We start from the raw sequence: 12,096 nt of genomic DNA, 5'->3' as shown, positions 1-12,096 counted from the left end.
TACAATTTAAAGTTTATTTTTAAATGGCATTAATGTGCTTATTTGTTATAATGCAGATTGTGACTCGGTGGACCTGTGGCAGGGCCCCAGGATCCTGCGTTTCCAAAAGATCCATGGTGCATGGCCCACACTTTAAGAAGATTTCACTTTTGCTAATGAGTTTAAATGTCATCCTTTTGTGGGTAATCTGTTTTTTCTCTCTGACGGCTTTAAAATTTTTTCTCAGGGACTTCCTTGGTGGTCCGGTGGTTAGGACTCTGTGCTTTCGCCGCTGTGGCCCGAGTTCAGTCGCTGGTCGAGGAACTAAGATCCCGAAAGCCAAGCAGTGCAGCCAAAAAAAATAATAATAATAAAATAAAATTTTTTCTCTTTGTCTTTGGTTTTCTATGATTTTGCTACAGTGTGTTTTGATATGGATACTTCATTTGCCACGACTGGATTTTATTGTGCTTCTTGGATATAATGACCCATGCTTTTCATCATTTTGGAAAATAATTATCAGCTATAATTTCTTCAAAAATTTATCTCCCTATTTCCTTCAGGATCTTCTAGAACTACAGTTAGACCGATGTTAGAGTATTGTGTTATATGCTGTCTGTTAACCTCTTTCATATTTCCCTGTGTCTCTGGAATGAATTCTGAGTAACTTTTTCGGATCTATCTTCCAATTTACTCTTCTTCAACTGCGTCTAACCCACTGCTGAATCAATCCACTGAGGTTTCAACATTATTGTATGGTTTATTCCTAGAAGTTCAACTAAGTTCCTTCACAATCTTCTTGAGCCTTTTAGATGGAGTCTCATTTCTCATATTGTAAATTCTTTCACTTCATAACCATTTTCAGCAAACTTACTATATATTCTTTATTGAATAATCCAATGTCCTAAGTCCCTTGGGTTCTAATTCTGCTTTTGTTTATGCTGACTTACTCATAATGGTTTGGTTTCATTTGCCTTGTAATTTGGAATTGTGAGATCGTGTTTGAAAGACTGGGTTTTATCTCTGGGAATCCCGTGAGGCCTTGCGGGCAAGATCCCCAGAGAAGGTTGTGTTCGCTCAGGTCAGGCACAGCCACAGCCCACCTGGGGCCACGCGGGCTGAGTTTCTCCACGTGGGCTTCCCCAGAACGTACAGGCACAAGACCTGAGGTGACAAATGTCCAGTGGAGACTTTTTTTTGCACCCAGGGAGGTTCCTTGCGTCAGCATCTGCCCGTGCTGGGGTGCCGCGAGCGCACGTGCTCACTACGCAGAGCCCACTGGGGACACAGGCGTCGTGTAGCACCTGCCTGTGCAGCCCAAGCCCTCGTTCTTGCCCCTGAGGATCTGCGGCAGCCCGAGGTTTGGGGTTTCTAGGGTCAGCAGACCCCTCAGGGAAGTGTCAGCCCCCACGCTGAAGTTCTGCTTCAGTTTTCACCCCTGAGGGTTTCCTTTTCTTTCTTGTGACCTCAGGTACCTGACAAGGTATTGGTTTACAGTGGGAGATTTACAGTGGGAGGGTTTTCCGGGGTGTCTGGGTCTGTCATGCTGCTGCCGCTGTGAAGGTGTCGTTGTTCAAGCAGGTGCACTTGGTGATCCACTCAGAGCCCATCTTGGGGGGTGGGTGTGCCCATCCCCCAGCTGCTGTGGACTCACACCAGCGCCCTTAGCGAGAGGTGCCCTTGGACGACAGAGCTGCCTGGCTAACAGGTGCCTGGGAGCCGCCTGCCCCCACCCAGGGCAGCCCGTAGTCCACGGCTGGAGGGGGGATATCAGCCTAGACCCCTTGTCGCTGGAGAAACAGCTCTCTGAGGTGAAACTCACAGTCCTGTGACACCCACGGATCAGGCCACGCGTGGTGGGGTTCGCGGAAGCCACACCTTCGCCCACTGCTTTTCTCACACCCTCTCCCGAGAGCACAGCCCCCGTAAACCAGGTGCACCTGGACCGCCGTCGTGGGCTCTGCTTCTGGGGAACTGATCTGAGACAGGTGGTGCTGGGCGTGGTCCCGGAAGCATCCTCCACAGCAGGGTTTGGGGTTGGACGCCCACGGCTCACCTCCGGCGGCGGTGGACGTTGTCAGTCCCAGCACCTAGAGCAGGACTGGTGCTCAGAGCATATGTGGTGAAACGTGCCGCGTATGGGCAGGGGGAGGGCACAGGTACCATGGCGGGGGCGTGGCCCAAACCGTGTGCCCCGAATCCACGTGCTGCAGGGCTGATTCCTGGACCTCAGGAGGGGACTGTGTCTGGAGATGGCATCTTTAAAGAGGTGATCAAGGTACATGAGGTCATGAGGGTGGTCCCAACCCAATCCGACAGGTGTCCTCACAAGAAGAGAAGGTCGAGACATAGACACGCACAGAGGATGGCCCCATGAGGACTGAGAGAAGTCGGCCATCCACGTGCCAAGGAGAGAGGCCTCAGGAGGAACCAGCCCTGCTGCCTGTTTTTTTTTTTTTTTCTGGTTGCGCTGCGCTGCTTGTGGGATCTTAGTTCCCCGACCAGGGATCGAACCCGGGCCCTCAGCAGCGAGAGTGCGGAGTCCTAACCACTGGACCGCCAGGGAATTCCCATCCCTCCCTGCTGACAAGCTGATCGCAGACTTCGGCTTCCAGAACTGAGAAGAAGTACATTTCTGTCATTTAAAAGCCCCTATCCTGTGGTATTTGTTGCGGCAGCCCTGGCAGCAAGAACATGATGTGGGGTCTCCGGCGAGGCCCCAAAGGAGAGCCCCAGCTCTGAAGTGAGGACAGAGCACGTGCGGACCCCACAGAGCTGTTCCTAGAGTGCTCCTGGGGCTGGGGGGCTGCACATCTGACCACAGGACGTGGGTGACGGTGCGACCACAGCTCCCGTCTGGAGCTGGTGCCCTGAGACCCACCGACACACAGTTGGCGGGCTGGGCGAGGGCTTAGGGTAAGGGGGAGTGGACGCCAGGCCCTGGCTCACGCAGAGCCAGAGGGCTACATGAGCAGGTGGCCCGCACCACCACTTCCCCCACTACTGCCAGACCACAGCCTTGCAGAGGGTCCCCACGAGGGCACGGAGGAGGAGGCCTGGCCGGGTGCACCATGGCACATGTGGTGTGTCGGGCCGCACGCAGGCACAGCCCCACTCGGGGCTGCCAACAGTGGCTGGGGAAACCCCTGGCTGGAGCTTCTGCAGTGCACTGGGTGACCCCCGGAGCGGAGAGGACAGCGGCTCCCGCGTGGCCAGGAGGAACGGCCGGGCCGGCTGGTCAGGGCCTGAGAGCATCAGGGGTGGAGGACGGGAACGAGGTGCTGGCGGCCACGGGAGTGAGGTCTTGCATCACGTGCTGACGTCTGCTGGGAGCGGCGTGAGGAGCCACTGAGCCGCCCACGGACCGCAGGACTTGCCCAATGGGTGCCAGGCTCACAACCGCGCCGGCCCAGCAAGCACAGGCTGGCGACACACCCCCTCCCAGCCTGGCCCGAGGCCACCCAGCAAGAGGGACATTGACCACTTCAGCTCGGCTGCCTTTGCCTCTCAGCCTACCTGCGGGTTCCTGCAAAACATCGCCTTGGACCTCAGACCCCTCTTCCGGCACGGGGGTACCGCAGGGCTCCAGGCCTACAGGAAGCTGCTGGCCTGGCAGAATGTTGGACGGCCTCATAAGGAAGTAGCTGACACCCTGAGGGACTGCAGCACCGTCCTTCCGGATGTGGGCGTGACCTTGAGTCAATGACCCCAGAAGGCGGCCCACCGGGTCTGGGAACCCAGGAGTGGAAGCAGAAGCGGCCCAGCCCCAACAGGCTCCGGGACCCGCCGCAGTGCAGGTGCTTCTCGTCCCCGCAACTTCAGGCTGTGAGACCCTCGCGGTCCTGGTCGGCGAAGGAAAACATGGCCACCCGGGGCGTGGCGGGAGTGTCCCACTCAATTCACAGCCACGGCTACCACCTGGCCAGGCGGCTGCTCGTTGCCGTAGACCAGCAGGCCAGGTGGGCACCGTCCTGGCCGGGAGGACCCTGACCACCCACGGAGGCAGGGCTGCTGCCCCGGGCATCCTGGTACTTCCACGCCCAGGTTTAACTGCAAGTGGGCAAGAGAGCAGAGCCCGACAAGGGCTGGGTAACCAGGACTTTAGACCCCCAAGGATGAGGGGCCACCCCCTGGGGCAAAGCAGGGAGATGGCATGGGTCAGGGCCTCATGGCCTCAGAGCCGGTGGCTCACCGGGTGGCTTGCCCCACTCACCCTCCTCCACCGCCGCCGCTCAGGCTCGTGACTGCACCCTTCTCTGGAGGGTTACCCTTGGCTGACACGGACCACCTTACCCAGGGGTCACGCTGCCTCTTCCACACAATCAACGACCGACCGAAGGGCACGTAAGACCCCCGTCTCAGACGTAAGCGCCAATCACAAACCCAGCCTGGGGGGCTGGGCCGAGGGACAGGTCACCACCTGGGCTGAGCAGGCCCCAGCTGGCCCGGCCTCCACCTCGCCCTATGCTCTGGGTCACTCAGCCTGGGTTTCTCTGAGGGGTGCAGCCCCCGGCCAGCGTCTTCACGAGACCCGGTTCTTCTGCCCCAGGCCAGGACACAGTGGCCAAGCTCAGAGCCTGGGGCCGCAGCACCCCCTTAGCCCAACACACAAGCTGACCTCAGAACAAAAAGTGAGACAGGACCCGCGGGAAAGTTGGAATTGCTTTTATTTGGGCGAGCGCCGCAGGCCCGCCGTGGTCGGGTTAGTGTTCTGTCCTCAGAGGCAGCCGAAGCCTGGGCCTCCACCCGCCACCTACCTGGGTTAGTGGGATGTGCAAAGCTCAGTCGGAGAGCAGAGGCGGGGGCAGAAGCCACCAGGGCGCGGGGCTGGATGGGACAGGACTGGTGGCACCGGGCTGGGCTGCCTTGTCCCCAGGCCCAACACAGGGATTGAGGAGCCCTGGGAGAGGCAGGCAGGCAGGCAGCACCCAGGGTGGGGTTCCACAGGTTCCAGGGGACAGTGGGCCCACGGAGGGCAAGAAGCCTGCAGAAGCCCAGTCATTCCCGGCCGGCACGCCCAAGAGCTGGGCAGTGGTGAGCCTTTCACCAGGAGGGTCTGTCTCCCACCCCAGGTCTGGGTCCTCGGGGCCTGGGGTGCGAAGGGGGACACAGAAGGCACTTACTAGGGAGCTGAGGCTGGAAGGCTGAAGCCAGAGGCGTGGGGTCTCGGGCACAGGTTGGGGGCTGGGAATGGAGCCGGGAACAGGCTGGGGCCTGGCCCGGGCCAGCTGGGTCTGCAGACTGGACCCTCATCTTCCCATGGGGAAGGGGCTTCCCTGGGCAGCCTAGAAGAGATGGCTGACCCAGGACTCCCTCCCTCCCTCCCCAGCAAGGCCCACTGAGCAAGCAGGTCAGTCCCGGAAACAGGAGAAAACGCTGGCGCTGAGGGCCCTGCTACTGGCGGGGCCGACGCCTGCTGCCCGAGCAGGTGGCTGGGGGTTGGGGGGGGGCCGGCCTACAGGGCTGGGGGAACCTCGCCCAGATGGAACCCCCCTGGGGAGATGAGAGGGCTGAGTTGGGGGCCCAGCTCTGGACCCTCCAAGGCACCTGGCTGTGGTGAGTGGCAGGTAAAGAGAAGCGGGGAGACCTGGGGTGGGGGGGGTGGGGGGCGCGAGGTGGTCAGTGGGGCTGGACTGGCCCCGGCCCCCAAGAGACAGGCTGTCTGGACAACAGATACATGTTAACGTGTTAGTCTGTACTTTTTGGTTAAACTTTAGGCACCGCTTGGGAGGAAGACACCTTGAAACATTAAAGACCCCAGCACCTGGGCGGGGAGTCTGGCCACATGCAGAGCGGGAGGCGGGGTGCAGGAAGGGGTCAGGCTGCCGCTGACTCAGGGCCCCCCGCGGAGGGCGCGGGCCCTGAGGCGTAGCGGCGGCCATAGCCCGAGGACGAGTAGGACGAGGAAGAGAAGGTCATGGAGAAGCCCGAGCCGGTGGCGTCAAAGCTGCCGCGACGGGAGCCAGCCCGGGAGCCGGTGCGCGAGCTGGAGCGCGAGCCGGCCGCGGAGCCGGAGCCGCTGATGCTATAGGGGCTGTAGTAGCCCTTGCTGGACTGGGCGGCAGCCTCCAGCAGCCGCAGGCCCGTGCCCTCCTCCACCATGCTGCGGTCCAGCGCGTCCTTGTAGGAGATCTTGAGTTTGGTCTTGGGGCAGGTGAGGTACTTGGAGTAGGCGCTAACGTCGCGCAGCTTCTGGGCGGTGCGGGCATCCACGGTGCCGCGCTGCAGGGCCTCGTCCAGGGCCACGCGGCCTGGCGTGTCGGGCTCGATGAGGCCACCCGTCAGGTACTGCACCTCCAGGAAGCGCTGGCCTGCCTCGTAGTAGAGCCAACCCTTCTTCAGGGCCTGGGCGGCCGACATCTTGGTCTTGGTGCGTGGGTCCTCGAAGCCGCAGAAGGCCTTCTGGGCCAGGTTGATGCGGTCCACCATGATCTTGTCCACCAGGCCCTTGTTGACGGCGTCGGTGACGGGGAAGCGCTCGCCGGTGCTGGGGTCGATGATGCCCCCAGTGCAGGCCTGCGCTTCCAGCAAACGCTGCCCGGTGATGTTGTCCACCAGGTTGCGGTGCATGGCCTCTGTGATAGACACCTTCTCCAGCGTCTCCGTGTCCAGGATGCCAGCCACGGGGCCCGTCTCCTCGGTGGGGTCGGACCAGGAGGCCAGCTGGGTCCTGGAGACAGCGGGGCTGATAGGGTAGGAAGAGGAGGACCCCACGGAGGACGAGCGTGAGCGGAAGCCGCCGGCGTTGCCTGAGAGCATGTCGGCGAACTCGGCGATGGAGAGCGTGCCGGCGCGGTACTGGTCCAGCGCCGAGCGGTCGATGAGGCTCTTGGCGATGGCCTCATCGATGTCGTACTGGCGGCCCGAGCGGCGGTCGATGATCATGGACTTGACCACGCCGTCCGATGAGGAGATGGTGATCTCCTCCCACTCGCACTCCTGCTCGGACAGCTCCAGGTAGGTCTGGTGGTCGATAAGGCCCTTGCGGTAGGCCTCGTACACCGACATCTCCTTGCCTGTCTCCGGGTCCACGATGACCACACGCCGCTTGCGCACCGAGGACTTAGAGGATGTCTTCCGCTCCCGCTTCTTCTCCTTCAGCGGCAGGAGCCGCAGCCCCGTCTGGGGGTCAGTGACGCAGCGCTCCATCAGCTGCAGGTAGGTGAGGTTCTCCTCCGTGTTGGGGTCAAAGAAGCCCTTGGTGTCGTCCGAGGGGTCGGTCAGGATCTCATTCATCTCCTCGTCAAAGAGGCCGCGCTGGTAGGCCACGTCCACGGGCAGGCGGTGGCTCTCCTCGGGGTCGATGATGCCGCCCGTTGCGATCTGGGCCTCCAGCAGCCGGATGCCGTGGTCCTTCAGGATCAGACCCTTCTTCATGGCCTGGAAGAGGGAGATGAGCTTCCCGGAGTAGGGGTCCTTGTAGCCGGTGACGGCACGCTCGGCCGACAGCAGCTTGTCCTTAAACTCGGGACCCACGATGCCCACGCGCACGGCCTCCTCCACGGTTAGCTTGAGCCCCTTGATGGGGTCGATGACGTAGCCGGTGGCCGCCTGCGCCTCCAGGAGCTCGAAGGCCGTGCCGGGGCGGATGATGCCCTTCTTCATGGCCTGGTACACCGACAGCCGCTCCCTGGTGGCGTCGACGAGGACGCCAGCGATGCTGCTGGTACCCTCGAGGAACTTCTGCAGGTCCTTGGAGACCTCCTCGACGGAGGCCAGGCCCTCCTGCAGCCGCAGCGCCGTGGCCTCATCCATGACCTGCGAGCGCACCAGCTCCTCCACCGTGATCTGCTTGCGCAGGCCACGGAAGGTCAGCTTGCGGGCGTCCGCGAGCGGCAGGAGGAGCTGGCCGCTGGCCTCGTCGCGGCGGCACCGCCGGAGCAGCTGCGTGTAGCTGAGGCGCTCGTCCGTGGAGGGGTCCACGTAGCTGCGCACCTCGCTGGGCTCTGACAACCGATCGTGCGTGTCCTTGTCGAGGTAGCCGCGCTGGTAGGCCACCTCCAGCGGGAGGTGGAAGCCTAGACGCGGGTCGATGATGCCGCCCGTGGCCAGCTGAGCGTCCAGCAGCCGCAGGGCCTCCTCGGTGGGGATCAGGTCCTTCTTCATGGCCTGGAAGAGCGAGATGGTCTGCTCCGTGTAGGGGTCACGGTAGCCGGTCACGGCCCGCTCAGCCGACAGCAGCCGGTCGTGCAGCTCGGGGCCCACCAGGCCCTTCCGCACGGCCTCATCCACGGCCAGCCGCTCGCCCTTCACCGGGTCCAGCAGGAAGCCCGTGGCCGCTTGTGCCTCTAGTAGCTGGCGGGCCACCTCGGCACTCAGCTGCCCCTTCTTGAGGGCCTGGTAGATGGTCAGCGTCTGCCTGGAGCTGGGCCGGTAGATGCCGGCCACACAGCCCGTGCCGTAGAGGTAGTGCCAGGCGGACTCGGCCTCCAGCACCTCGCGGAGGCTCCTGGCGCCCTCCCGGAGCAGGCTGTAGGACTCGCGGGAGATGACCCGGGCCTCGTACAGGTTCTCGGCGGTGATGCGGCGGCCGACGTGGTCGAAGGAAGCCAGGTTCTGTGAGCGGACTATCTCGGTTTTCTCGATGATCTCGATGATGATGATGATCATACGCTCCTTGGTGACGCGGCCGGCCTGGAAGTCGGCCATCAGCTGGGCCCGCTGCTCCTGGGGGATCAGGTCCGACTGCATCACCTCCCACAGGGACATGGTGGAGCCACTGTGGCTGCCGCTCCCAGGGATGTTGATCTGTGTCTCCTCGAAGGCCCTCCGGGTCTCCTCCTCGGTGTACACCCGCGTGGTCTCCACCACCTCTGCTTTCTCTGCCCCTCTCAGCGGCAGGAGCCGCAGGCCCGTCTCGGGGTCCTCCACGCAGCGCTCCAGCAGCTGCAGGTAAGTGAGGTTCTCGTGCGTGTTGGGGTCGAAGAAGCCCTTGGTGTCGTCGCTGGGGTCCTGCAGGACGCGGTTCATCTCCTCGTCGAAGTAGCCGCGCTGGTAGGCCACGTCCACGGGCAGGCGGTGGCTGTGCACGGGGTCGATGATGCCGCCCGTGGCGATCTGGGCCTCCAGCAGGCGGATGCCGTGCTCCCTGAGGACCAGGCCCTTCTTCATGGCCTGGAAGAGAGAGATGGTGCTGCCTGAGTAGGGATCCTTGTAGCCTGTCACGGCCTTCTCAGCCGACAGCAGCTTCTCGTGCAGCTCAGGGCCCACGACACCGGCCTTCACGGCCTCGTGCACGTACAGACGCTGGTTCCGCACAGGGTCCACCAGAAAGCCAGTGGCTGCCTGGGCCTCAAGCAGGAGGGTGGCGGTGCTGGGCCTGAGCAGGCCGCGCCGCATGGCCTCGTAGATGGTCACCTTCTCTTTGGAGTCCTCCAGGTAGATGCCAGCAAGGCAGCCGCTCCCCTGGAGGAGTGTCCGCACCGAGTCCAGCTCCGAGAGGTCCTTGACCGACGTCTTGCCATCCTTGAGCTGCTCATACTGGGTGCTGTTGAGGACCCCGGCGGCCAGGAGCTCGCTGGCCGGCACAGGGGCTCGGAGGCCACTGAAAGAGAGCCTCTCCCGCCGTACGGTCTCCACTTCCTCCACGATGGTGATGAGGATCTTGATGACCTTCTCCACGGTGACCTTGCCCGTGCGGAACTGGCGCAGCAGCTCCTGCCGCTGCTCGGCCGTGAAGTACTCGGAGTTGATGAGCTCCCACACTGTCACCGTCCTGCCCTGGAAGCTGCCCACGGGGACCTCAACAGTGGCCTTCTGGAAGGCCTCATGGGCCTGGAGCTCGGAGTAGAGCTCCTGCTGCCGGGCCCGGGCAGCCTCCTCCGAGAGCGGCAGCAGGCTCAGCCCCGTCAGCTGGTCGGGGCGGCACTGCTGCTGGAGGTGGCTGTAGGTGACGGGCTGCCCCGTACGGGGTTCGTAGTAGGTCTTGGCGTTGTCCTCGGGTGCTGAAAGGGCGGTGCTGGTCTCCTTATCCAGGTAGCCCCGAGCACAGGCGACGTCCAGGGGCACACGGTGGCTCTTGCTGGGGTCCACGATGCCACCTGTGGACAGCTGGGCGTCCAGCAGACGCAGGCCCTGCTCCCTGGGGATGAGACCCTTCTTCAGGGCCTGGAACAGGGACACGCTCTGCCCTGAGTACGGGTCCTTGTAGCCTGTCACAGCCTTCTCGGCCGACAGCAGCTTCTCGTGTAGCTCGGGCCCCACGAGGCCGGCGCGCACTGCCTCGTCCACAGTCAGCCGTGCGCTGGTGGTGGGGTCGATGATGTGCCCGGTGCCGGCCTGGGCCTCCAGCAGGGCCACAGCTGCCTCTGGCTGCAGCAGATCTTTCCTCAGGGCCTCGTAGATGCTCAGCTTCTGCCCTGCCTCCTCTAGCCACACACCCGCAATGACGCCGGAGCCCCGCAGGGCCCGCCGCACGGCCTCCGCCTCGGCTACCTCCTGCACGGAGCGCTCGCCCTGCTGCAGCTGGCGGAAGAGCTCACGGTCAATGACCCTGCTCTCAAGCAGCTCCGCAGCAGGGACCAGGGCACGCAGGCCCTCGAAGCAGAGCTGGCCCTTCTGTTCGTGCTCCTCGACCACGGTGATGACGATCCTGATAATCTTCTCCACGGTGACCTTGCCCGTGCGGAACTGCCGCAGCAGGTCCCGTCGCTGCTCGGCCGTGAAGTACTCGGAGTTTATGAGCTCCCAGATGGTCACCGTCCTGCCCTGGAACTTGCCGAACGGAGCGGACACGGTGGCCTTCTCAAACACGTCCCGGGCCTCCGAGTCGGTGTAGACCAGCTCACCACCCTTGGCAGCCTGGTCTGTGAGCGGCAGGAGCCGCAGGCCCGTCTCGGGGTCCTCCACGCAGCGCTCCAGCAGCTGCAGGTAAGTGAGGTTCTCGTGCGTGTTGGGGTCGAAGAAGCCCTTGGTGTCGTCGCTGGGGTCCTGCAGGACACGGTTCATCTCCTCGTCGAAGTAGCCGCGCTGGTAGGCCACGTCCACGGGCAGGCGGTGGCTGTGCACGGGGTCGATGATGCCGCCCGTGGCGATCTGGGCCTCCAGCAGGCGGATGCCGTGCTCCCGGACGATGAGGTCCTTCTTCATGGCCTGGAAGAGGGAGATCTGCTCCCCGGTGTAGGGGTCCTTGTAGCCAGTGACGGCGCGCTCGGCCGACAGCAGCTTGTGATGCAGCTCAGGGCCCACGACGCCCTCCTTCACGGCCTCGTTGACGGCCAGCCGCCTGTTCCGCACGGGGTCCAGTAGGAAGCCTGAGGCCGCCTGGGCCTCAAGCAGGATGAGGGCTGTGCCCGGGCTCAGCAGCTGCCTCCTCAGGGCCGCGTAGATGGTCAGCTTCTCGTCGGCAGGCTTCAGCAGCAAGCCGGCGATGCTGCTGCGGCCCTGCAGGTAGTGGCGCACATCCTCCCGCTGAGCGAGCTCGGCCACCGTGGTGCGGCCCTGCGCCAGCCGCTGGAGCTCCTCTGTGCTCAGGATGCCTACCTCCTGCAGCCGCTGGGCCGGCACCTTCTGCCGCAGGCCGTCAAAGGCGTAATCAGGCTCTGCCACGGCGGCCGGGCCGTCGGCTGCGTCCTGGCCATTGGGCAGGGCTCTGGCGGCCGCAGCCTGAGAGGCAGCGACCTCCCCCGGGTGGGCCAGTGCAGCCCGGCGCTCCTCCTCCAGGTGCTGCAGCCGCTCACGCAGCCTCTGGTTCTCCTCCGCCAGCAGCTTCTCCTGCTCGTGCCGCTGCAGCTCCAGGCACCGCAGCTCCTCTTGCTTGCGCCGCACCTCCTCCTCGGCCTCGCGCTGCCGCCGCCGGGCCTCCTCCATGCTGGCCGCCAGCTGCTCCTTCTCCTGCTGCAGCTGCTGCTGCTGCCGCTGCTGCTCCTCACGCAGCTGCTGCGCCTTGGCCACCTCGTCCTGGAAGAGCTGCTCCAGCTTGGCCTTCTCCTGCTCGATGAGGTGCTCCCGCTGCAGCAGGCTGTCCTTCTCGGAGAGGAAGCTCTGCTGCAGGGCCTGGGTCTCCTGAAGCAGCTGCTCCTGCCGCACCATCTGCATCTGCGAAGGGGGAAGGGGGCGGTCAGGGCCATGCGGGCCTCCGGGAGCACCTGCCCGAGAGCAGACCCCGCCCCAGATCCC

At 63.3% G+C, this 12,096-nt stretch overlaps 1 protein-coding gene across 11 annotated transcripts in view; it reads right to left on the bottom strand.

The window, feature by feature from the left end:
- Positions 1–4,629: 4,629 nt before the first annotated feature.
- The window catches only part of LOC309835591 (plectin), a 54,352-nt gene continuing 46,885 nt past the window's right edge, over positions 4,630–12,096 (bottom strand). For all 11 annotated transcript variants that reach the window (XM_082675165.1, XM_082675166.1, XM_082675169.1 and 8 more), the window contains one exon: positions 4,630–12,015. In XM_082675165.1, coding sequence (XP_082531291.1) covers positions 5,797–12,015 — 6,219 coding nt within the window. In that variant the 3' untranslated portion in view covers positions 4,630–5,796. The remainder of the gene's footprint in view (positions 12,016–12,096) is intronic.

This window comes from Grampus griseus, assembly GCF_964374135.1.
Source record: "Grampus griseus genome assembly, chromosome: 17".
NCBI lineage: Eukaryota > Metazoa > Chordata > Mammalia > Artiodactyla > Delphinidae > Grampus > Grampus griseus.
The sequence above is the reverse complement of the archived record's forward strand: the minus strand, read 5'-3'. Positions and strand labels throughout refer to the sequence as shown.